Source organism: Phaethon aethereus (genome assembly GCF_964289735.1).
Source record: "Phaethon aethereus genome assembly, chromosome: 1".
NCBI classification, from domain to species: Eukaryota; Metazoa; Chordata; class Aves; order Phaethontiformes; family Phaethontidae; genus Phaethon; species Phaethon aethereus.
The window spans coordinates 34791693-34817760 of NC_138575.1; the positions used below are offsets into that span (position 1 = coordinate 34791693).

At 41.0% G+C, this 26068-nt stretch overlaps 1 protein-coding gene across 2 annotated transcripts in view; it reads right to left on the reverse strand.

Moving 5' to 3' along the window:
- Nucleotides 1-4008: 4008 nt before the first annotated feature.
- NELL2 (neural EGFL like 2) overlaps nt 4009-26068 on the reverse strand; it is a 160870-nt gene continuing 138810 nt past the window's right edge. For both annotated transcript variants that reach the window (XM_082011705.1, XM_082011706.1), the window contains 5 exons: nt 25046-25186; nt 11368-11561; nt 10244-10420; nt 7873-8097; nt 4009-5054 (listed from right to left, as the gene is read on the reverse strand). In XM_082011705.1, the coding sequence (XP_081867831.1) occupies nt 5004-5054; nt 7873-8097; nt 10244-10420; nt 11368-11561; nt 25046-25186 (788 nt within the window). In that variant the 3' untranslated portion in view covers nt 4009-5003. The remainder of the gene's footprint in view (nt 5055-7872; nt 8098-10243; nt 10421-11367; nt 11562-25045; nt 25187-26068) is intronic.

A 26068-nucleotide genomic window follows, 5' to 3' on the forward strand; every position in this document is an offset into this window, starting at 1 on the left:
AAAAAAAGCAATGGCTAGTATTTCAACTATGACTTGATGACCATATTTCATCAGTTGTGCTGTTAAAGGTGGAGCCCTCACAGAAGGCAAAGACATCCTCAGCCATAAGGAGGATCGAGGCAGCCAGCCCCTTGGTTCTTGCCCACAGTAAATTTGTGAGTACCAGAAATTTGCACCTGCACAGTTAGGTCCCTTTTCAACAGTTTACAACATTGCTGCTTTTTTGTCAACTTGTTTCACCATAGCATTGAATTCAGCATTGTAACTGAAGACATCTCTGCCTTTATATCTGTAGGTCTATTAACTTAGGGCAATTACTCTGCAGAGAGGTGACAATTCCTTTATAGAAGTTATTGAATTCTGGTACTGCAAACACTGCAAACAGTGCGTCAATACTGAAAGGCCAGTAGGAGAGCACGACATACCTGCATCGTTCAGAAATATAATTTCTGTTTATGGACTATATCATCTGACAGATAATTTGAGCCTGGAAATTAGGCATCAATTTTTAATAATATTTAAATTTACTTTTCAAGGAAAATTAAAAACATGAGCTACTAATTACTGGCTTGACTGAACAGAAGGGAGATGGGAAGGGGGGTGAAAGGGAATGAAAATGAGGGTCACTGAGATGTGTCATTGGAGTTTGCTGACCTTTAGAAGAACTCCCAACTGATTAGTAACCTTGAACATTGATAAATTAGATAATATTCACTCAACCCATTCTCATTTTTTATTTAGCAGAGAAATCCAGCTTTGTTCAGCAATACGACTTGTGCTCTTTACATACACGTAACATCAACTGTCTCTCCAAGGATTTGATTCAAGCTTTAACTATTATATTATGTCTCAATTCTTGGCTTTTTAGCCTGTTTCTTACTGTATTGCACTGTGCTTCACAAACCTACAATAGCAGAAAGATCTTACAACACTGAGGTCAGCGTAAGCAACAAAAGGACAGAGATGCTTGTTTCCCATCTATATACTGTTTTCATTTCAATTAAAAGCTGGAATTAAACACCAGTATTACTTTGCCTTCAAAAAAGGATTGAGAAAAAATTTGGAGATAATTTTCCTTCCATTTCTCATATCTGTTATAGGTCTAAATCTAATGTTGGTGGATGCGCTGAACCAATTTGAGGGCAGCAACAGTTGCCTCACCCATAACTTATCTATCCGTGGACCCAAAATGGGGATGCTTACAGCCGTTCTGTGAGGATCTTCCCTCCTCTCCACCAGCTCCACTGCTTTCCGTCAGAGCTTTCAACAACCTCTGCCAGAGCCTGAGGATTTTCCTTTTGAAAAACGTTCACTCCTTTTTGTATCTTTCAAAAAAGAAGTCTAGTCTTCATATATTTCCTATGTCTATCTTATACCTGTTCTTGAATGAAATCGAAGTGCAATTCTTAAACGATAACACCTTCTGCTAAACCTTCTCTCAGAAATAGGCATGCAGCTGCCACTGAAATCCACTAGAGATGTGCCTCTGCATTCCAGGGGAAAACATGACCTCTTGACAATTACTAGCAGGCAAGAAAACACTGTACAGAAAGCAGCTGCTTTTTCAAGGAACTAACACTCTTCTTTAAAATCTTTGATTGCAGCTTGCCAGGAAATGAACAATAAAGTAAAACCCTTAAGTACCTGTTCTTTATATACATACATAAGTCTACGGGACCTGACGAGATGCATCCCAGAGTCCTGAAGGAATTGTCTCGTGTAGTTGCCAAGCCACTCTCCATGATATTTGAAAAGTCCTGGCAGTCAGGTGAAGTCCCTGGAGACTGAAAAAGGGAAACGTTGCACCCCTTTTTAAAAAAGGTAGCAAGGAAGATGCTGGGAACTACTGACCCATCAGCTTCACCTCTGTGCCTAGGAAGGTCATGGAAGAGATCCTCCTAGAAGCTATGCTAAGGCACATGGAAGACAGGGAGGTGATTCAAGACATGACTTCACCAAGGGCAAGTGCTCCCTGACCAACCTAGTGGCCTTCTATGATGTGAGTGACCACATCAGTGGACAAGGAAGAGCTATGGATGTTGTCTGTCTGGACTTCTGTAAGGCCTGTGATACGGTCCCCCACAACATCCTTCTCTCTAACTTGGAGAGATACGGATTTATTGGGTGGACTGTTGGCTGGATGAGGAATTGGTTGGATGGTCGCATCCAGAGGGTTGTGGTCAACGGCTAGATGGAGATCAGTGATGAGTGGTGTCCCTCAGGGGTCTGTACTGGGACCAGTACTCTTTAATATCTTCATCAATGACATAGACAGTGGGATCAAGTGCACACTCAGAAAGTTTGCAGCTGACACCAAACTGAGTGGTACGGTTGGCACGCCTGAGGGATGGGATGCCATCCAGAGGGACCTGGACAAGCTCAAGGAATGGGCCCATACGAAACTTGTGAGGTTCAACAAGGCCAAGTGCAGGGTCCTGCACCTGAGTCGGGGCCACCGCCAGAATCAATACAGGCTGGGGGATGAAAAGCTGGACATGAGCCAGCAATGTGCGCTCACAGCCTGGAAAGCCAAATGTATCCTGGGCTGCATCCAGAGCAGCGTGGCCAGCAGGTCGAGGGAGGGGATTCTGCCCCTCTGCTCTGCTCTGCTGAGACCCCACCTGGAGTCCTGCACCCAGCTCTGGAGCCCTCAGCACAGGAAGGACATGGACCTGTTGGAGAGGGTCCAGAGGAGGGACACAAAAATGATCAGAAGGATGGAACACCTCTCCTGTGAGGACAGGCTGAGACAACTGGGGTTGTTCAGCGTGGAGAAGAGGAAGCTCAGTGGAGAACTTATTGCAGCCTTCCAGTACTTAAAGGGGGCTTCTAAGAAGGATGGGGACAGACTTTTTAGCAGGGCCTGTTGTGGTAGGACAAGGGGTAACAATTTTAAACTAAAAGAGGGTAGATTTAGACTAGATATAAGGAAGACATTTTTCACCGTGAGGGTGGTGAAACACTGGTACAGGTTGCCCAGAGAGGTGGTAGATGCCCCATCCCTGGAAATGTTCCAGGTCAGGTTGGACGGGGCTCTGAGTAACCTGATCTAGTTGAAGATGTCCCTGCTCACTGCAGGGGGGTTGGACTAGGTGAACTGAAAAGGTCCCTTTCAACCCAAAGATTCTATGATTCTATGATTTACGGACTAGGTGAGGAAAAAGGTTTATTTGGTCTGAAAATCTTCATAGATTTAATGGTCCAGTGTAGACTATCAGTCCGGGGCTTTTGCATTTTTTCCAGGTTTTTAGTTTCTTGGTTCTGTTTGTACTATTTGCATTCTGTGACCTGGCATCTCTTGTAGTCCCTTGCTCCATAAACATCCAGTACTCAGCAGACTCTAGCACTCCTACCAGATACCAGCAGTTGCATGGCATTCCTTTGATCTCCTGCTGTACATTAAACACTGTGAAGTAGCATCTGTTTGGGGGAAAATAATTCTCTTTTGTAAAAACCATTTATATGGACTTCCTTTGTAACTTAATAATACACAGGGGTAATATTAATGGAAGTTTTGCCTGTCCAGGTTGCATGACAATGTACTGAACTGATAAGAGAGATGCTGAAAAGAAGCAAGGCACTTTGAAAAGAACATGACTACTGGAGCAGTATTTAAAGGATGCTGTCATCTTGGGCAGTTTCCTCCTCTGCTGCTTTGCCTCCATGGTTCTTGATGCATTCCTTACAAATTCATTCTTTTCAGCCCATAATTGTAAACACTGTTTTATTCTTTATTTCTTTTCCAAAATAACATAGCTTTGGTCACGTAGCCTCTTTTATTTATTGTCCCAACAGTATAGGGTTTGCATATTGAAGTGATACTCATGTATTAAGATACTTTACACAAACAATTTAACCAGCTGTGGAGCTTATGGAAAGACAAACTAACTTGGGGCAGCTGGAGAGAGTGGGAATCTGGAGAAGATCCCTTGTAAATCTGAACGGATGCAAGTCACATACAAATGGTCTGTATACACTCTGTGTGAGAGAATCCCTCTGGCACGTGGGGTCTGATATTTAGGCACTGGAATTTTCTGTTCAATCCACTGCAGTGGCTTAGATGTATGAAATTACTTATGTATTCCCAGAAGAATAACAAAGATAAGAAAAGATAGGCATAAGGTTGTGCTGCTCCCACACATAGAGGAGCTAGACCGGCAATACTCCGCCTGTATTGCCCAGCTGCCTGGGCAGGCTGGCAAAGAAGGAACAGTAACAACACTCATGAAAATTACATCCTTGAAAAGGAAAGACAGCACAAACAGAAACTTAAGGTAAGAGAAATATTTATTTAAATTTGCACAATTACGAGCTTATACTGAACAAATTCAATCAAGAAATAATAGTAGGTGCAGTAAAACAAGGAAATACTGATGACTTTTCCCATCAGAAAACATTAAGAAGCCATGCCTGTGCATCACGGGTTTTCTCTTTTTTTTTTTTTTTTTTACAGTAACTTCTATCTTTTTTTTTCAGCGCACATACTGTACATATCACATCTTAGCTACTAGGTTCTTTATTCCTGAAGGCTTCATCCTTTTACTCAAACATCTGCTAAATTCTGCAGTGAGCAATCAAACACAATTGTGCAGATACGAATATGATTAGGTAAAAATCTCTGCATCTGGTCAAGTGTTGGACTCTCAAAGCTTGGGAAGACCCTGTAAGACTTCCTAGTTGGTTTTGGATCTTGACATTGTCATGTACAGCATTACAATGTGTCATTTTACACTAACCTAATATTTTGCATAATGATGTCAGACAAACAAATAGCCAGAAGATTTGGGCCTGACCTCATACAAAGGTTTACACATCTGAGCTTGTCTTGAGTCCCATAAATTTCACTCTTGTTCGAGTAACTGAGTTCATCACATATCTGCACTTTAGATGGACAAAACCAATCTAATTTTAGTTTTAATTTTGTACAATTTTTGGTCTAAAGGTCTTTTTTGTGAAGGAAAATTCTTTAACCAGAAACTGCTTTTAAGAGAAGGTTGTTGGTGTCACAGTTCCTGAAGGCACTGTGGGTCCACTGAGCAACAGACGTGGCCATTCTAAAGGAAGGAAAAACAGAAAGAAGTAGTGAAACAATTAGCATGTTGTACAAACTCAATCAATTTAACAAGCTCAGCCATTTGCAAACACCTATCAGATTTGAATGTATAGATTTGTAAAATAGAAGACATCTACAGATTTTGATCGAATTCATGATATTGTCATCATGTCCTTCCCTTGCCGAAGGGAACGAGCTATTATGATTCCTCTAACTGCTTGGTTTGCTATGGTCCGTATCCCAGAGCTTCAATCATCAAACTGAAAGAAGCTGGGATCAGTGGAAGAAATGCTCCCGACATAAAGGTATCAGGAATCTGCTCAAGTGCAGAAAGCTGTTGAACGAGACAGGGCACTTGGGAGTTTTATTTAGATCAGGCAGAAGGGTCTCTGGGTTTTATTTAGCCCTGAGTGCTTCAAGTTAATACATCCTGGCTGTAAAACCAGCAAACATTAATCCATAAAGTTTTTCCTGATAGTCCAGACATTCTTCTGAGAATATTAGCAATTAAGGGAACAGATTGCCTATGGACATCATTAAAGTACTGGAGAAATTGTTTTTTACATCTCTACTACTTATTTTCTTAAGTCTGATTCTTACAATGCAAATAAAAAGTGTGTATTATTTTAAAATTACTCCAAATACAGTCAGTTAACTAAACTGCCAGGACCGATTAAAGACTGAGGTCTGAATCATTCAAACATTTTCTTTCACTCCTGTTAGAGGAGGTTAAACAATCCTACTGCCCACCTTCTTTACTTGTGATTTGAAATGGTTTTGTGGCTAAGTCAGCTTTAGCTGATGCCCAGGTCTCTGAATTCTTAAAGGATTTGTGTAAATCTATTTTGCTATAGCTTGCTTAGAGAGGCTTAAACTGGAGCTTTGACCTTCCATATGATGCTCTGCAAAGAAGAGAGTGGGGTGACACAGGATGAATGAGACGAAGAATATACAAATTGGGCACAGCATTAACCTGATCTGGAGGGAGCAGGCTGCTTGCATGCAGAACTACAATATTAGAATGCTCTTATGAGCAGGTAGATAGTGTATTCCAAAAAGCAAACTGCTCTGTAAAGAGTATTGAGTAAGATTTGGCTTGCTTAGGGACAAAGTGGTACATCTTCACTGTTATGCAGATTCACACCTGAGCTGTATTAAATCTATGGGGTTCAGCAGAGTCAAAGATGTCCCCACTCACTGCAGGGGGCTGGACAAGATGACCTTAAAAGGTCCCTTCCAACCCAAAGATTCTATGATGATTCTATGATCTGTTCTAATCTTATATATGTTCACAATGCAGCAATGGATTTTATTCGTCTATGTGCGCATTTACACTGAATACAAATGAGTTTGTACTTGAGGTTCATCTTTGCTTAACAGAAAAGGGCAGATGGGAGCAGCACCCAAGGTGGCCATCAGCAGAACTGACACATTGCTTCTGCATTGCCATTGATCAGCAGTACAACAATGAGAACACATTTCCCATCACCAAATCTCAAAAGTGCTTTAGAGAAGAATCACGCATAACTATTTGTTTTACAGATGGGGAAACCGATGCACATAAACCTCAGCAGCCTGCCCAAGCAAAAAGTAACTTCTAGCGTTGGAACTGGTGTGTGCCACCAGCTATGGACCCCAAAAGCACAGGCTTCTGCACGTAAGCCAGCTTCAGCATCCTTTGGGCAGCAGCCAGCTGTCTAATCAGTAGCCATTCTCTCAGATCACAGTATTTTCTTCTAACCACCGACCTGTTCTGACATCAAGACAAATGCCTACTCTCACTTAGCACATACCACTTCCCTCGTGAAAGGACTATGCTCGACAGCAGCAACTGCTGTTGCACGCAGTTTGCGTCAGGCAAAGCGGAGGAAGAAGGTGGCGCTTGACAGATGCTGCTAAATGCACAGTTACTCCCCATCTCTCCCAGGAGGATGTGTCAAAGCTACATTATTTTTTATAAGCACCTTTTCAAAGTAGTTAATTGTACCATGTACTAGAGTTTGGGAAGTATCTTGCTTGGGAAGGACATAGAATAAAGACCAAAATCAGCTGTGGATTTGAGTAATAATTAAAGATCTCTGGATGAATCCTGCTGTCTCTCTCTCCTTGGCTGCTGTGGAAACACTTTTTGTCATTCTTCAGTATTGGATGGTGGAAAATACAATTCACCTTACCAGCTTATTTTGAATGGAAATACTTATTTTAACTTCATTTTCTTTTGCAACTTTAAAAAGAGATGCCAGAATTCACACAAACCCATAGCCATTAATTTTTCTCCTCAGACACTGAATTCCTTTGACTACAAAAACTATTAAATGTTCTAAACATTATGTTGATTCTACTATTAATTTTAAAGCAAAAAAGCTACGTAACCATGTAACTGTTTATTCTCAAAACAATTACTGTTCTCAAAAAGCAATTCAATCAGTTCTGATAACACTATAGTATCCCACAGAACAAATTTGTGTGAAATCTAGTCTTACATATCTATTTATTACTGTGTACATTTCCAAGATAGCATAGAGCTATATACTAAAAACTGAAATCAAACTCAAATTGAGCTATGCTGGTGGAAAAGCCAAACACACTAACTTGTCCACAGCACACTGCAGCACAGGCTGTTGTCCCACTTCTGACCTGCTAGGACATTAAACCATCTTTCTAGCACATGCAAGAGTAAAGTTAACTATGCTGAACACTTTCACTGTTACCTCTGCTGCTTTAAAACAAGTGTGGACACCAACTGTGTGCATTAATACTTATATGACACAGAACAAGCTGGGAAAGAGGCATCTCAGCTTAATTTTTACGCTCTTTACCTTGCACTGGCAAAGGGTGCACTCTGTGCCGTGCTTAATCCAAGAGGATCCAGTGAAGCGAACAACATTGGTTTCATCCAGACAGGTTTTAGTGATGTCATTGCGAATGGTGTCTGCTTGGCAAGGGTCAGTGACGCAGCGCGGGCAGCACTCATTCTCAGGGAGGACGCTGAATTCACAGTCCACCTCCGGGCATGGCAAGGGCCAGCAGTCAACTTCACCTTGCTGTTTACAGATATTACGAGAACAAGAGAGGATTATTAGCTCTTATTTTGTTTCATTATCTATTCATCTGACTCAGCATTATGTTTCTTAGCTGGTTAATTTTATTCATCTGGTCCTGTTCAGAAATCAGAACAGAGAACACTGATACTCATTGCTTGTGGGAGACACAGCAAGCTTGGTGCTTTTTTTCTGCATGCTATTCAGGAAGTGTATTAGATATAACTTATTTCAATACATTCTGCATCAAGCTGCAACTGAAAATTCTCCATAAACTTCATGAAATACAGTATATGGATCTGTCCTTGCGAAGTCCTAATTTTGCAAGTGACAGAAGCCATAAAATGATTGCGCTGCAGAAGTGCTTCAAAATGTCCTGTTTCCCCTAGTTCTTATTTCTATTTGGACTGTTGGTTTGCCATAGAAAGCCCTCAAGTGTCCAGATCCGGATGGGCGAGAGTTTATCTTTGCCACCATTACCAATGCATCGGCTGCACTAAGAGTGCCAAGCTACCAGCAGCCCAGTGCAGCAGGGAACACCAGCAGATTTTCAGTGAGAGCAACTCCACCCATTTAACATCCATTTTGGAAGCTGCGATCAGAATACCTGAACTTCCAAAATTTAATCATGCTTTCTGCATGATGGGTTCAGTATGGTCAGGGTATGAAAAAGTCAAAGCAGAGACCTGTGTTGGGCCAGAATATTCTTAGGGGAAGCTACTGTATGCCTGTACACAAATCTAAAGATGCCTAATTATTCACGTCAGTTACTAGAAGTTGGGGTCAGCTTCCCTTCAACTCTGGACAAGGGACAAAGTTTCAGATCAATTGGTGAAAGAAATGACTTCATAGAAGTCATTAATGCATATTTCTTTTGGAGCAGGTCCATCTCTAACTGCCAACATACTCAGCTCATTTGAAATACAAACTGAGTAGTCTGCATTTAAGGAGAGCAAAGAGAATAGTATTTGGCCCTAGCAAAGAAGTTTATTCACAAAAACTGTATCTAAGGCTTTGAGAATGATGAGTTCAGTATCTCCAGATCAAAAGCTAAAACAAATTCCCAGGGATTTGCCATAGCTCCAAATTTACTCTTGTTGCAGAAAGTATTGTGAAGTTACTCTTTTACAAAATTTTCACCTGGGTCAATTTTCCTCTTTTTGAATCACGTGATGGTACGAATAAAAGCAATTTTAAAATCAGTCAATGATCTTGATATTTCAATTTATTTTTTGCAGTGATGGACAGTACAAGGAGTACACAATATGTTGGCACACAAAAAAAATCCCTGATAGCTGAAAGAAAGCAGGCTTCAGTTACAAAAGTAGCATCTTGGAAAAAAAGAGACATCTATTGAGATCCCAAACTGTATGTTGTTTTGTTTTTAAGACATTTAATGAAGCATCTGGGAATCTATTTTATTGGATTTTACCAGCAGTAACATTGAAAGCACAATGTCTACAGAAATTCGTTTCTGACTGTTATTCAGGATACCCTGACAAGGGAAAGCTGCGAGGTGGACTAGGCTTTACATTTGGAGATAAGCTGTGATAAAAGCTAGTTGTTTTTATCTTGGGATTTTTTGTGGCATTTCTTCCTGAGAAACATTATGCAGAATAGTTTTTGCTCAGACTCTGAAATACAGGCCTAGGAAAAAGATCATAAGCTTTAAAAGATTTTTTTTTTTCAAAACTCATTTCACTATTTTGAAAAATGCCTCAAGCCTTATTATATTTTCTGTTACTCAGAATGTCTGAACGAATAAACAAATTTTAGTCCATTGGCATCTTTGAAATTATCAGCCATGATAATAAATACATATTTAGAATTTTCTTATACAACTACATTAGTCTTTGAATGAATGAACACCTGAGTTTTGCTGTGTAGGTACAATATCCAAATGACTTCTATTCTTTGCTAAAACAATCTTCATGATTAAATAATTTCTATTATGTCTATTGTGTCAAAATGTATTTTTGACTGGAACTTGACAATACTGACAAATATCCATGAAAATCATATTTCAATTATACATATACTCCAGAGGAAATTAAATGGATGCTAATGCATGAAAATCAACTATTCACAGATCAGAATATCTCATATTCTTTTTCCCTCCTGTCTCTGCTGCTGTAGTCAAGAGCCTTACCAAACAGCGGCACTGCTGACAGTTCTGTATCCAGGAGTCACCACTGTTGTAGGAAAGCTCCCCGCTCTGATGCAAACATTGACTGCTGAGCCTTGGGTCACATTCAGGGCAGCAAAACAGGTCAACGGTGGGATTTTCACAGTCACAGACCATTCGCCGGCACATTACATATCCACTCTATTGTTGGAAATACAGGCATAGAGCAATGGCAGAAGTTTGACCAACTCCAGCACAATTTGTACCAACATATGATTTTTTGTCATGATTCTAACGAGTCACGAGCAGCTCACGAGTTTTTCCGCTATATGATGTCTTTGTCAAAATACAATTCAAACAGAGGCAGAAACCACAATATGCACTCAGTAACAACCAAGAAGTTCCCCCGTTGTCTTATATACATCCTTCATACAACCAACCTTCAGACAGCTCTCACTTAAGCTGATGAAACCCAAGGGTGTCTTTTCCCATGGTCAAAATTTAATGGATTGCCCTACATTTATGTCATTCTCATATGGATGCTAGTTGAGTCTTGCTTTAATTTTCCAGATCAGTCCCTCTCTTCAGTAATTATTCACATAAGAAAGATGATAGGTAGTCTGAAATTAAATTAATGCCCACAAAACTTGAGCTGCTGAAATGCTCAGGACTTTGTCAGCAGTGTATTGGGCCTTCATTCTGCATCAGCGTTTCACTTGAGATCAAGGTTCCCACAGCAAATATTTAAGAAAGCTAAGATGAATTGCTCTGCAGATACAGAACCTACTTCTATTTATAGCCATCTGCTAGAGATACTGGCGTCAGTCACCAACGCCAATATGTGTCTAGACAGACAGTGTCTGCATGAAAATGCCATTGCTCCCACCCAGAAAACACAGGTGGCATCCCTGCTAAGAAAATAGCACTATCCTTCTCCCAGTATCATATAATAAACCCCCCACGGAAATTCTCATGCAGATTGGAGAAACTCTCCCCAAAACCATATATAATATATAATTCCACTTTTCCATAGCACCACACACACACCTGAGAAGGTAGCTAAAACAGGAATTTCACTTGAACCACAACACTCTTCCCTTCATCCCCACCACCATCTGGCAGAAGTGGATAGTTCTATTTCTACTGACCTGGCACGAGCAGACAGAGCATCTGTCATTCTCTAGCACCCAAATCTGACCGTTGTGCTTGATTTTCTCTTCATGGATACAGTCTCCTGTGCAATTCTTGCCATGGGGACACCGACAGTCGTACCCACCGTCCAAGTTAAAGCAAATAGTGTCATTGGCACAGCTATGCCTTCCAGTTCCACATTCATCAATGTCTGCAAAAGCATTCCATGTAATGCTCTTAGACCACGTTCAATTAACAAAAATATTCTAGCAGCAGACAATATAGATGATTCTTGGCCATTAAAGCCTTCAGCTGAAAATTAATTTGCACTTCACCAGAACAGGGAAAATTAACTTAGAATTTCACAAAAAAATATTTTTCAAGTCACATCAACTTTTAAAACATGATATTTTGAGTTTTCCTATACATCTTTCAAAGTGAATGCTGTTGAGCAAAGTAGTTAGAATGAAGAAATCACAGGAAACATATGAACAAAAATAATTCTCAGCTCCCTGAAGAACATTAGTTTGTGGCAACTGTTCAAGAGACATGAGCACTTAAACAAGAAAAGCTGCAGAATCTTGTTTTCAAAACCTTTTGCTGGCTCTGTCTAGCACATTTGAGTTCACTTGCTGAGAAGTTAATGTGAAAGGTGACGTCTGACCTGTAAGCTCATTTAAGCAAGTACACCATGCTTTAAGTTGCATCATTTATTCGGGTATGCAAACTAGGATATTTTTATTATTCAAGTTGCAGTGACATCTATAGCCCTTGTGTCTGGCATAGAAAATAAAGAAAAAAATTATGTCTCCAGTGAATGAAGGTAAATGATTTCAAAACAATCATATCTCAAAGAATTCAAGAGTACCTTTAAAGGCCTACTTCATCAAGGTACACACAATTATTTTGCAAGGGCAAACAAGCAGCATATGCTGCCTTCTACTTGAATAGTCTTTATTTAGCTTTTTCAGCTTTCCATATAGAGGAAAGTTGTCTCGAAAACAAGCTTTGAAAGGGCATGAGGTAAGCAGCTATATGCAATAAAATGTGGAAAACACTAGAAGAGTAAAGACTAGATCTATGGCAATTGTAAATATCGGTACAATGAGTTAAATTCTAAATACAATTTCACAACAGTCTGGCCCAAGCTCTTAACTTAATTAGAGTTCATTAAAAAGTAGCATTGTGACATTTAACTGTCCAACAGATCAGTACAAGACAAAATAAGCAATATGGTCATGCACGTATCTTTCACCATCAGCATAAAAACTTAATAAAACACTCAGCTTTGGGTTCAACAATGGAAATTAAACCTCCAATTCACCTCAAGCACATTCATTTTAAAGCAAAATAATTCAATTATAATTTCAATTCCAAGTGTGGCTGCAGTCAAAAAAAAAAAGTAAACAAGTTGCTAACATGAATATGAATTCGGATGAAAAACAGCAGGGAAATTATTAGAATTCCATTGTATAAATAAGCAGCATTGTGCTTATTTCCTTCAAATACTATATGCAATAACAGTGGCACCATCTCAAAAAAAAGTATTGCAAAATTACTAGGGCTTCTGGGAAGGATGAGAAAAATGTCATAAGAGAAGAACTGAAAAGAAATGGATTGTTCAGTTCTAAAAGAACATCAGCATGAAGGGATATAACAAAAAAAAAATAATGAATACTCCAGAGAAAACATATTGAAAGCTTTTGTTCTCCATATTGCCTAACACACATGACAGGGAACAGTAAATGAAACTGAAAGACAAGAAATTTAAGTCTGGTAAAATGAAATAATTATTCATATAATGCATAAACAAACCACGACACTGCCACAGTGGTTAAGAGGGAAAAATAAATAGTGTAGCCAAAAGTGTATAAAGCTAGCAAGAATATTCAATTTGCAATGCTAACAGATTTTGGAAAAGAGATTGCATTTCATGCATTAAGGTCTATGGTGCCCTTATTTATGTATCAGATAATCCAGAAAGGCAAACCGTCTCACATCTCCACATCTTCTACCTCGCTATCTTCTGAAGCATCTGGAGTCAGCCACTGTTGCAACAGGGCAGAAAATAACTGGGATCATGAACCTAATTCGGTGTGGCCGTTCCCATGGACCTGAACAGCTGAAACGTCACAGGCACATCAGAGAGGGAAACCCACCCAACCAGGAAGGATACTAAGGATAATGTCCAGTCTCCAGCCTCGAAGGCTTTTAGACAAGTAGCTAACAGGAATGGTTTGAGTGATGCTGGTCTGGGCAGAGCAGAGGGATGGAAGAGCTGCTCTATCCTTCCTCTATTTTCCCTTAAATCCATACTGAAAGTAATACAGTCTGGCAATTTAAAATTAAGATCTCCATATACTCAGTCTAACTGGTTTTAAGTTATGCAATAAAGATAATAAACACAAATCCTATTTAAATATAATGATTCAGATTAACAGCAAGATTCTCTTTATCATTGAAGCAATTTTTAATAAATTACTTTCTGACACTTGTGTTCATTTGTTTAAAACACTCTTTTGTACCAAACTTTCACACAGCTAATGTCATAAATGAATAATATCACTTCTCAACAACCTGGTCACTTAACCGAAAGCAGTCATATTTAATGAGATACTTGGACGAACTTCAGCTGTCATGTAAATAAGAACAGTTTTCTTTAAACAACAAATGGTGAACCTATAAACACTAAGTCTGCATTTGGCACTGATGTACAAGTGTATTTCACAATTTTCGCATAAGGAAAAGTCTTCTTGGATTTGTTTTTCAACATGGTAATGGTTAGCGCACTGTTACTGAAAGTAATTGAGGTTTCATCATTGACTCTGGTACTGGGCTGAGCTTATCCAACATTAAGAACTTACGAAAAATCCCAACCTTGTTTTTTTCAGTTGTTTGATTCATGAAAATAAATCTTCTGGATAGGGCAATTTAAATATCCCTGGTCAAAGCAGGAGCTATTCACGTTTTGATTCTAACCTAATCAGAAACAGCAGTGTGTTTATAACACAGCAAGAGAAATACAAACTTTGCATGCATGAAATTCTCATCTGCATTATTCATCCACATCAAACTTCAGGCATTATGTGCAAAGAACTTGCACGCAAATCATCCATACCAAGCAAAACTTTTTTCAGCTTTTTTACTTTGGATTTATAATGGCTGGTGAATTATGTTATTGACATTTTGTTTACAGCCATAACCAGCTCTCCAATCTCCATAACCACATGGACAGCGTACACTGGCCCCTGCACCTTTTGTGTCTGAAAAAGGGAGAGGAGAGGATTACAGGTTGCATATTTCCAGTATATCCAGCCACAGAGGCATGTTATTATCACTCTCATATTGTTGGTTTGTTTTTTTTTTTTTAAATCAACAAAACAAACAACAAATAATTCACTTCAGGCTATTTACAACACACTGCTTAGGAATCAAACAGCTTGAATGTTATGACATTAGAACATTAAGTCCCCAAAGACTTGGAGGTTTGCCTTAGAAAAAAAACCAAAAATAAAATGTAACTAGTTATCTAGTGCCAAATTGAGGACCAGTTCTTATTTATCTAACCCACACTAAAAATTACAGCAGCTTGGATCTGGCACACTTTTAAGGATTTTCCTTTTCTTAACTATCGCCCCTGCGTACAACTTAATGTTGTAATGACAAAGGAGTACCATGGATGAAGAAGTAGCGACACGTTACAGAAAGCTAGGAGTTAATTGTATCACAAGTAATTTCATGCCTACACAGGAAAAATACTAGACTAAAGCCTACAAAATGGTGAAGTACGTGGAATGACTAAACTCCATCTGTAATGTTTGAGAGAATGCAAAGGCAGAAAACTCTATAAAAATGGAAATTTCAATTGCCACACCAGGTTATGACCCCAGGCTGTATTTAAGAGATCTAGTGACTGTTTCTTGGAACAGATAGTTAAAGAATCCCAAAGGGACAAAGCACCATTTGACTTGGCCCTGAGCAGCGTGCAGGATCTGATTCAAAATGTCTCTGCTGAGCAGCTACTCTGTATTGGTGACCAACAGTGACCACAATGTATGCAAGTCCAATATCCTTAAAGGAATTTAAAAGTCTGCAAAAAATCTCTGTGGTAGTGCTTAGTTTCACAGAGGGAAATATGTTAAAATTATGAGATTATAAAGATGAATTAAAACTATCGACCAAAAGGATAACTTGTTTTCAGATAGAAAGAAGATGGTTTAAAGATAGTATATTATAGATTCAGAGTAAATATATGCTACACTAATTAAAAAGACTTCAAAGGGGCAATACATTCCATATACTGTAAAATTTTTATTCAAAAATTTCATGAGCTCCTTTGCATAATACTCTTAAAGGAATTATGTGCCATGGAATAAAAAAGGTCGTTGACTCACAGATTAATAGTGGGTTAATTAGTAAGTAATAAAAGCAGCAACAAATGGTCAGGTTATCACAATAGACAGTTGTCCCAGGGATATTCCCCAAGAATCTGTGCCGGAATGTGTCTTGCACAATATACTTAGTCATCTGGGGGAACAGATGAACAGTGAGATGAAAAAGACTGTTGATAAGAAAGTATTAAAACCAAAAAAATTGACAGTGAAATATAGAATTATTTCATGATATTGACTAAGTAAACAATAATATGTCAGATGAGATTCAATTGTAAGGTACAAGGGGAAATACCCACTCAAAAATCAAATAAGTCTTTTAGATCTATTCTGCAAAGAGATGTTGGAGCTACTGTGGATAGCTCTAAAAAAAATGACAGCTCAATAATCATAGAAGCATAGAATCATAGAATGGCTCGGGTTGGAAGGGACCTTAAAGATCATCTAGTTCCAACCCCACTGCCCATGGCAGAGACACAGAATCACAGAATCACAGAATCACTAGGTTGGAAAGGACCTTTAAGATCATCAAGTCCAACCATTAATCCAGCGCCACCATGTCCCCTAAACCATGTCCTGAAGCGCCACATCCACACGTTTTTTGAACACTTCCAGAGATGGTGACTCCACCACCTCCCTGGGCAGCCTGTTCCAATGCCTGACCACCCTCTCAGTGAAGAAATTTTTCCTAATATCCAATCTAAACCTCCCCTGGTGCAACTTGAGGCCATTTCCTCTTGTCCTATCACTAGTTACTTGGGAGAAGAGACCAACACCCGCCTCACCACAACCCCCTTTCAGGTAGTTGTAGAGAGCGATGAGGTCTCCTCTCAGCCTCCTCTTCTCCAGACTAAACAACCCCAGTTCCCTCAGCCGCTCCTCATAAGACTTGTGCTCTAGACCCCTCACCAGCTTCGTTGCCCTTCTCTGGACACGCTCCAGCACCTCAACATCCTTCTTGTAGTGAGGGGCCCAAAACTGAACACAGTATTCCAGGTGCGGCCTCACCAGTGCCGAGTACAGGGGCACAATCACTTCCCTACTCCTGCTGGCCACACAATTCCTGATACAGGCCAGGATGCTGTTGGCCTTCTTGGCCACCTGAGCACACTGCTGGCTCATGTTCAGCCGGCTGTCAACCAGCACCCCCAGGTCCCTTTCCGCCGGGCAGCTTTCCAGCCACTCCTCCCCAAGCCTGTAGCGTTGCATGGGGTTGTTGTGACCCAAGTGCAGGACCCGGCACTTGGCCTTATTAAACCTCATACAGTTGGCCTCTGCCCATCGATCCAGCCTGTCCAGATCCCTCTGCAGAGCCCTCCTACCCTCCAGCAGATCAACACTCCCACCCAACTTGGTGTCATCTGCAAACCTACTGAGGGAGCACTCAATTCCCTCATCCAGATCATCAATAAAGATATTGAATAAGACCGGCCCCAGAACCGAGCCCTGGGGAACACCGCTTATGACCGGCCGCCAGCCGGATTTAACGCCATTCACCACAACTCTCTGGGCTCAGCCATCCAACCAGTTCCTCACCCAGTGAAGAGTAAACCCATCCAAGCCACGAGCCGCCAGTTTCTCCAGGAGAAGGCTGTGGCAGACGCCGTCAAAGGCTTTACTAAAGTCCAGGTAGACAACGTCCACAGTCTTTCCCTCATCCACTAGGCGGGTCACCTGGTCATAGAAGGAGATCAGGTTGGTCAAGCAGGACCTGCCTTTCATGAACCCATGCTGGCTGGGCCTGAGCCCTTGGTTGTCCTGCAGATGCCCTGTGAGCACTCTCAAGACCAACCGCTCCATAATCTTCCCTGGTACAGAGGTCAGGCTGACAGGCCTGTAGTTCCCAGGATCCTCCTTCCGGCCTTTCTTGTAGATGGGCATCACATTGGCAAGCCTCCAGTCTTCTGGGACCTGCCCTGTTAACCAGGGCTGCTGATAAATGATGGAGAGTGGCTTGGCAAGCTCCTCCGCCAGCTCTCTCAGTACTCTCGGGTGGATCTCATCAGGCCCCATAGACTTGTGGGTGGGCCCCATAGACTTGTGACCTTCCACTAGACCAGGTTGCTCAAAGCTCCATCCAGCCTGGCCTTGTACACTTCCAGGAACAGGGCATCCACAACTTTTCTGGGCAACCTGTTCCCGTGCCTCGCCACCCCCATAGTGAAGAATTTCTTCCATACAATTCTTCCCTCTAATCTAAATCTACCCTCTTTTAGGTTAAAGCCATTACCCTTTGTCCTACCACTACATGCCCTTTTAAAAACTCCTATCCAGTTTTGTTGTAGGCCCCCTTCAGGTACTGGAAGGCTGCTATAAGGTGTCCCCAGAGCCTTTTCTTCTCCAGGCTGAACAGCCCCAACTCTCTCACCCTTTCTTCATAGGAGAGGTGCTCCAGCCTTCTGAGCATCTTTGTGGCCCTCCTCTGGACTCGCTCCAACAGGTCCATGTCCTTCTTATTTTGAGGGCCCCAGAGCTCAACACAGTACTCCAGGTGGGGTCTCATGAGACCAGAGCAGAAAGGCAGAATCACCTCTCTCAACCTGCTGGTCATGCTTTTTATGCAGCCTGGGATACGGTTGGCTGCCTGGGCTGCAGTCGCACATTGTCAGCTCATGTCCAGCTTCTCATCAACCAACATCCCCAAGTCCTTCTCCTCAGGACTGCTCTCAATCCATTCTCCTCCCAGCCTGTATTTGTGCTTGGGATTGTCCTGACCCAGGTACAGAACCTTGCACTTGGCCTTGTTGAACGTCATGAGTTTCATACAGGTTCACCTCTCAAAGCCTGTCAGGGTCCCTCTGGATGGCATCCTCTCCCTCCAGCATGTCAACAGCACCACACAGCTTGGTGTTATCAGCAAACTTGCTGAGGGTGCACTCAATCCCATTGTCCACATTGCCAACAAAGATATTAAACAGCGCCGGTCCCCATAACAACCCCTGAGGAATGCCACTTGGCACTGGTCTCCACTTGGACATTGAGCCATTGACTGCAACTCTTTGAGTGCGATCATCCAGCCAATTCCTTATCCACCAAGTAGTCCATCCATCAAATCCATGTTTCCCTAATTTAGAGAAGAGGATGTTGAGCAGGACAGTGATGAATGCTTTGCACAAGTCGAGATAGATGTCAGTTGCTCTTCCCTTATCCACCAAAGCTGTAACGCCATCGTAGAAGCCCACCAAATTTGTCAAGCACGATTTGCCCTTAGTGAAGCCATGTTGGCTGCCACCTATCACCTCCTTATTTTGCATGTGCCTTAGGATAGTTTATGGGAGGATCTGCTCCATGGTTTTGCTGGGCACAGACATGAGACTGACTGGCTTGTATTTCCCTGGGTCTTCCTTTTTTCCCTTTTTAAAAATAGGGATTATGTTTCCCCTTTTCCAGTCAGTGGGAACTTCATGGGACTGCCACGGCTTCTCAAATATGATGGATAGTGGCTTAGCAACTTCATCTGCCCGTTCCCTCAGGACCCACAGATGCATCTCATCACATACTTGTGCACCTCCAGGTTCCTTAGATGGTCTTGAACCTTACCTTCTCCTACAGTGGGCAGTTCTTCATTCTCCCAGTCCCTGCCTTTGCCTTCTGTGACTTGGGCAGTGTGGCTTGGACACTTGCCAGTGAAGACTGAGGCAAAAAAGTCATTAAGTACCTCAGCCTTCTCCATATTCCAAGTAATCAGGTCTCCCATTTCCTTCCAGAGAGGGTCCACATTTTCCCTAGTCTTTCTTTTATCACCGATGCACATATAGACACTTTTCCTGTTGCCCTTGATGTCCCTGGCCAGATTTAATTCTATCAGGGCTTTAGCTTTCCTAACCTGATCCCTGGCTGCTCGGACAATTTCTCTGTATTCCTCTCAGGCTACCTGTCCTTGCTTCTACCCTCTGTAGGCTTCCTTTCTGTGTTTGAGTTTGTCCAAGAGCTCCTTGTTCACCCATGCAGGCCTCCCAGCATTTTTGCCTGACTTCCTGTTTGTTGGGATGCAACAATATTTTGGACAAAAGAACACAAATACAATATTGATAAAGACAGATGAGAAAACTCACGATAAACTCATAAGGAACATGAGCAAGGGACAATTAGGAAAAAAAAGTGTACAGCTTGCTAGGAAGTGACAATGGGCTCAGAGACCCATTCTGATACAGCTGATGGAAGGTTGCAACTTTCCCTCTTCTGATGAGCTACCCAGACTTGCGTGCAGGACATTCACATAAAGGTCCAAAAGGTCTCCCTCAGACATGATTTCCTGCCAGAAGCATTCTGATATCAGTTAGAGTGTCATCTATGCAAAGAAAAGATGAACATTTGTATCCCTGAAAAATACGCTGTTGGAAGAGATGGATTGGGTGTGTGGGCAGTTCCTTTGCTCTGAAGTTTCTCAGTTACCTTAGGTCTGAGGAGCAGCATTAGCTCAGCAAGGTGACAACAGCAGGATACCTGAATACTTTTTGCTTAAGGCAAAAAAGGAATCCATTTGATAGGGAGCCCAAGTTGGTCTGAGCAGAAAGTTTGCTTTCTGTTCTTCTCTGTCCTAAGTAAATCTATTGACTGATGCAATCATTCTTCAAAGAGCAAGTGATTTATGAATAATTTATTCACAACTTCATGCAAGCCAGCTGTCAGAGTGCTTAGCAGATGTGGAAGACGAAGAGCTGAGACTTCAGATGCTGCTAACACCAGCTTCGCAGAAATGTTGGTTTTTGACACAATAAATATGTTCAAATTATTGTCTTATAAAATGTAGTGGTTTAGTTTCTGTTTTATTAGTCCTTTTATAAAAGATGAGAAACTCTGCCAATTTTGTACTCTGCCCACACTCCAGAATGTTTAAATACTAATGCCTTTTGTTTGGTGATGCTTAAGTTGGGTTTTGAAACTCAATAATGAAGCCTCAATGCCTATAGCTCTGTTTGGGATGGATGGAAAAGAAGTCACTTATTTGTTGACCTTTTATGATCATGAGTAAAGGCAAAAGGATTTTGATGGTGCTTTGTGAGTGCTAGTAACATTTCCTGCTGAAGAGTAGTGATTGTTTATTTCCTGTCTCTTTGTCTCTTTAAGTGCTATCAATAACAAAGCTTCTGTTAAACATTACCAGCACTGTAGCAAGATCTAAGTGTAGGACTCCGAACTGACAGTGGTTTTTCAGCTACAAGAAGTTTCATGTGCTAGTTAAAATACTGGATGTACTGTGAGATAAATTCAGATGTCTTGACAGTCAGCAATTCCTCTGCCTTCCAAATCCAGAGACATGGATGCTGAAGTGTCCAGTTTGGACTTTGTTCATTTATTAGGGCTGGGGAGCATCCTGTGGCTTATAATATGCCTCCATCCCTCATTATCCTGGACTATGGAAAATATTGTTCAAGTAGAGCCCCAGCCCTCTGTGTTGTCAGGCAGCCAGCTCTATCACACAGAGAAGGAAGTGGTTCTACTTCTGGAAGCAGGATAGCAGAAGAAAAACATAATGAGACATTTCAGAACAGAAATCCTACACTTTGAGTTCACATACAGGTAAACCCTTAAAATCAAAAAAGATCCTGTTTGAGTTGGGCATTCTGGATTGATGCTTTCCAATCCTTTCATTTGCACCTGTCTCATTTAAAGAATGTGGTACCTGCTGAGAGTGAAGGTATGTTGCTCTCATATTCTGTATCAACAACAGCTGGTGCCTGCCAGAAACTCTTGGAAAGTCCTAAGGGGCTGCATTAATTAGGTGAGCTATTCTTCAGATGTGGAAGCATGCAAAATGTCCAACAACTGATGAGGTATAGCCTGCACTATTCCACTACAAACCAATACAGCCTCTTCAACTGATTTTAGAAGCTTTTAGACATTTCAGAGGACAAATTCAAAGGAATCGGGATCTTACACGGAACGGCAGAGCAATTATTAACTGGGCCTGAACATTCTTATTTTAGGATTTTGCCCTCAGTTGTTCCAGTTTTTTTAATGCGATGAAGCTTGAGGCTGCAATATCTACTGTCTTAGCCTAGGTCTCTTTTATGAAATGGAACATGAAAGACAACCTTCAAAGCATCAGTAAGACTGTGTAAAGAAATTATAAAGCTGTAGGGGGGCAAAGAGGAAAGTACGAGGTAATATACTATGCTGAATGCTATATTTACATACATATATAATTTAAGACTTCCCAAAGCCATGCATTTCTCAAAGACTAAGCGGCTGATCTTCCACCACTTTTCTGGAAATAAGATGATGCATAACATATTTCTATTTCCAAGGGAAAAGCAGCAAATGCTGACAAGAGGTTGAAGCCCTACAGCTGCATTTCCCATCATTTCTCTCGGTAATTGTTATAGAGACCACAGGTTTACCCAGGAGTATAATATGAAGCAAAACTAATAGCAAAGGAATCTTTAGGTCTTCCACTGCCTGTAGGTACAATAAAATGGGATTATGAATTTCTGCATTCAAGTACATTAGTCAAAATACTCAATATTCTCAGTCATGTCAAAGAAGCAGCGGTAGCCAAGGTCAATATATGTGTAAAACATGCAATTCAGCAACTATTATTTCATTATCAAACACTGACAAAGTCTAATGCTACCAAGGAGTCCACTTCTAGCTGTGAATATTTAGCACAATGTTCTGATGGGACCATTTCCTGCAAAAGGGGTAGGTGTAGTTTTGACATTTTGTTAAAATAAGGTTTTTAAGGAAATGCTCCTGTGCTTCTGTGATCTTAAGAGAGGTGTTTCCACCTGAATCTTTAAAACTGGAGCCTTTGCTGAAGGAAACACGTTGTTAACGAACACTGATCACAGAAATCCTTTCTGTAGTACTATCTGCACATGTCCAGGGGACACAGACAGACCCAGATTTGGGGCAGACTACACAAAACAATCAAGAAAGAAAAGATTTGAACCCACACTTCCTTGGCTTTTAAAGGTTTTCTCCACTGAAAGAACTTCCTTCAAAGCAACTAAAACTTACAAAAGATGACCCAAAGACAAGCCTGTTATTGTACCCCATATAAACACTACTTTGAAGTAGTCCTCTTAGAAAGCAAAATGGACAAGCCCTCAAAGAACATTTCCTAATCCCCATGAGGATTAAATTCTTTGTTCCCCCAAAAAAGAAATTACAAATTCTCTTTGGTGTAATTCAGCACTGTTCCTTCTACAGCTCTACAAGCTGTAGGACTTGCATAAGCCAGAAAGCTTCAGAGGACACTGGTCCTGGATGCAGCAAGAAGTTCATACAGCTGCAGGTAGGAAGTGGAGGACTGAGATTTGAAATGTGAGATCAGTATAGCCTGGAATCTGCACTCCCATTATACTGAGTGTCTAAAAGACCATCCAGCAACAGCTCAATCTAATCACCTCTAACTAGGGGATACTGAATGATCCGTTTTCTTATGCCTTCAAAGCCAGTAGGGGCACCTCTCACAATGGAAAGATCTGACAGCAGGGAAGACAATTGCTTTGCACTACTGCGCTCTGCTACTTGGGAGTTCAACTTGCCATACTGCAACGGATTTTAGGTTGTCTCTTCATATTTTTTCAGGTTTTATTTTCTGTCTGAGACACAACGTCACAGGCTTCAGTCCAATACAAAGTCATGTAATAAGAGTAATAAAATATCTAACCTTCCTCCTCGTCTCAAGTTGCTACGCATTCCAAAATTTGGAGCCGCAGTCAATCAAACTGAAAGTGTTCCACTGTTAGTGACTAAGGTTATCAGCAATGAAGATAGTTTCCTGGCATCTGTGCTTTAATTCTAATTACCTGTTAACCTCTGTGTATATTTAATAAAGAACTGCTGGTACTTTGTAGAAAAGGGTGAAACATTCTAATAATTGCCACTTCTGCATACATGTAGCAATGCCCATTTTTTTTTCATTGGCTTTTCATTTGATTAGAAATTGCTGCTTGATTGTCGCTTGTTTGCACACATCTTAACAGTGTTACTTTGTATCACGTATATCACTCGAGATAGCACATGACAAACTATTATCTTCAACCCCCGAGACAAATGTTATATTGACAATGAAGATAAAACTTGGGGTACTGAGAATGTTTCCATAAATGCCTGGCTAGGGTATTGTGCCATGAGTGACAGAAAGGCAATGTTATAATCAGAGGGATCACAACTTCTTCTTTGCACCTTCTTGTCCTAACACCTGGCCAGCTAACACTGACATTTAGTTAGTTCTTGACAAAGAAAGCTCAACTTATGAATGCAGTTGCTGACTCAAATCGCTGATTCCTCCTGAGAATACAGGCTTTCAGCTGTGGTGAAAATGTGTTGAAATAAAGTATTGATGATGGGGATACCAGAAAGGTCATTCTCACTCCTGGAGAACTGTCTGTGTGTCTGCCTTAGTGAAATTAATTCAATTGCTTCCCTTTGGGACCAATGGACCCACCAATGTGAGTTTAAACAGGAAGGTAGGAAAGCTCACACTGTGTGAGCACTGAATATTTCGGCACTCGGAGACAGAAGGGAGAAAAACTCCCAAGCTTGCCCTAAGTAGTTCATGGCAAAACAGACTGGTTCGTTCTCTTATTTAAGAGCAGCAGCATGCAATATCTTAAGAGATTAATAACATTCCGTGCTAAGAGATCTGCATCTGAACGTAACTGTGTTCTTACTAACCTGCTGTTCTAACATCATTCATAAACAAATAAAACCTTCACATCTCCTTGTCCCCCCGTCACTCTCTTGTCCCCTGCACCTTGCCCCAACCCAAAGTCCACTGAGCTTCCCAGTTTGTAAGGCTGTTCTTCAAACTGCAACCTTCTACAAGCAGTTAGCCTACGCAGCAGAGAAGCACTGCAGTTATTAACCCAGGTGTGGGTAAGGGTGTCAGGGCTGCATAATCATTCTTTGCAACAGGAAATACTTTCATCACAGACTATTTCAGAGTACGGGGAATGAAGTGGAGGAACTAAGGATCTGACATATAAACAGATTACTGTGGAGTGACAGATTATAGTGCATGCTATCAACCTATGGGAAATCACTTATGCAAGGAACATGCACAGAAGCAGATGTAGGGCCAGAGAATTTGCGTTTTAAGTACCATGCCTGATTTCACATATTATCTTAGCAAATCATAGAAATGGGCACTAATGCTCCACCTATAAGTTAGGAATATTCATACTTTATTTTCTTTTGCCTTTCTTTTATGATGCTTATTTAGACTACAATTGCTTTGGGTCAAGGTTTAACTTTCGTTGATACAGTGTCCAAGACAATACTCCACAGTCAGAGATACTAGACAATTACTGTAATGCAGGTCAACACTACCCCACCTTTTTTAGATACTGACCTTCACAGGACTCTCCACTTGGTGAAAACATCCCATTGTCATGGTAGCCATCTCGGCATTCGCAGTGGTACCAACCAGGTAGGTTAATGCAGTTAGCACGGCTGTCGCACTGAACAAAGCCATCTGAGCATTCATCAATGTCTGTTTAGTAAGAACAACAAAAAAAGGAGAAAATTCACACAAGGAAATTGCTATATTAATCTGATGGAAGAACAAGGTCGGTCTGTCATATTTCTGGGTTTCACAGAAGTATTTTGATTACTGACACTTGAATTTCCAGAGAAAAAATTTTGAATCATTTCCATAAAAGGACTTGCTAACGGTGGAGGTTCTGCTAATCCTGATTAACTGTTTATATATTAGCGACTCATTTTGTCACAATACACGATAGATAATCTAACATCTGTGTAAGTTGCCCACAGTATGAAGAAAGGAATTCAAACAATATGTTAACCCTTTGAGTAGTGCAGGCTGCCTGATAAGCAAAGATTGTTTCTAGGGGCATATCAAAATATTAAATACTCACTCTGGTCCTTGTTTATGCTCTTGGTGACACTGATTTTAGGTTAGTAGGGCGTCTCTATCTCACGGAGTTCCTGTTGACTTACACCAGCACCTCTGACTTTCAACATAACTAACTGCAGTCTCCTCTCTCACAATCAAAAAGTGCATCTGGGATTCCAAACAAATGCTTAGACCTTAAAGATGAAACGCAACACATTCTCCTCCTCTTAATAATTCTTTTAGGATGTGTGTTTCTTAAAAGGACAACTTCAACTGACTAAACTTCACGGTAACAACTCACAATAGAATGGATTTCTGGACACACTCACTAGATCCAAAATCTACTAAAGCACATTCTGCAGACCTGAAATCATGGGCTCAGCAGAGATGCAGAGAACTTTGTGGCATGTTCACTTACAGTGCCTTCAGTTATGCAGTAGTCCATATTAAGGAATAGGTCCGAGAGTATGTGTGTTGTTAACAGTTAGGGAATATCAGGAGTATGGAATCAAACAGGAA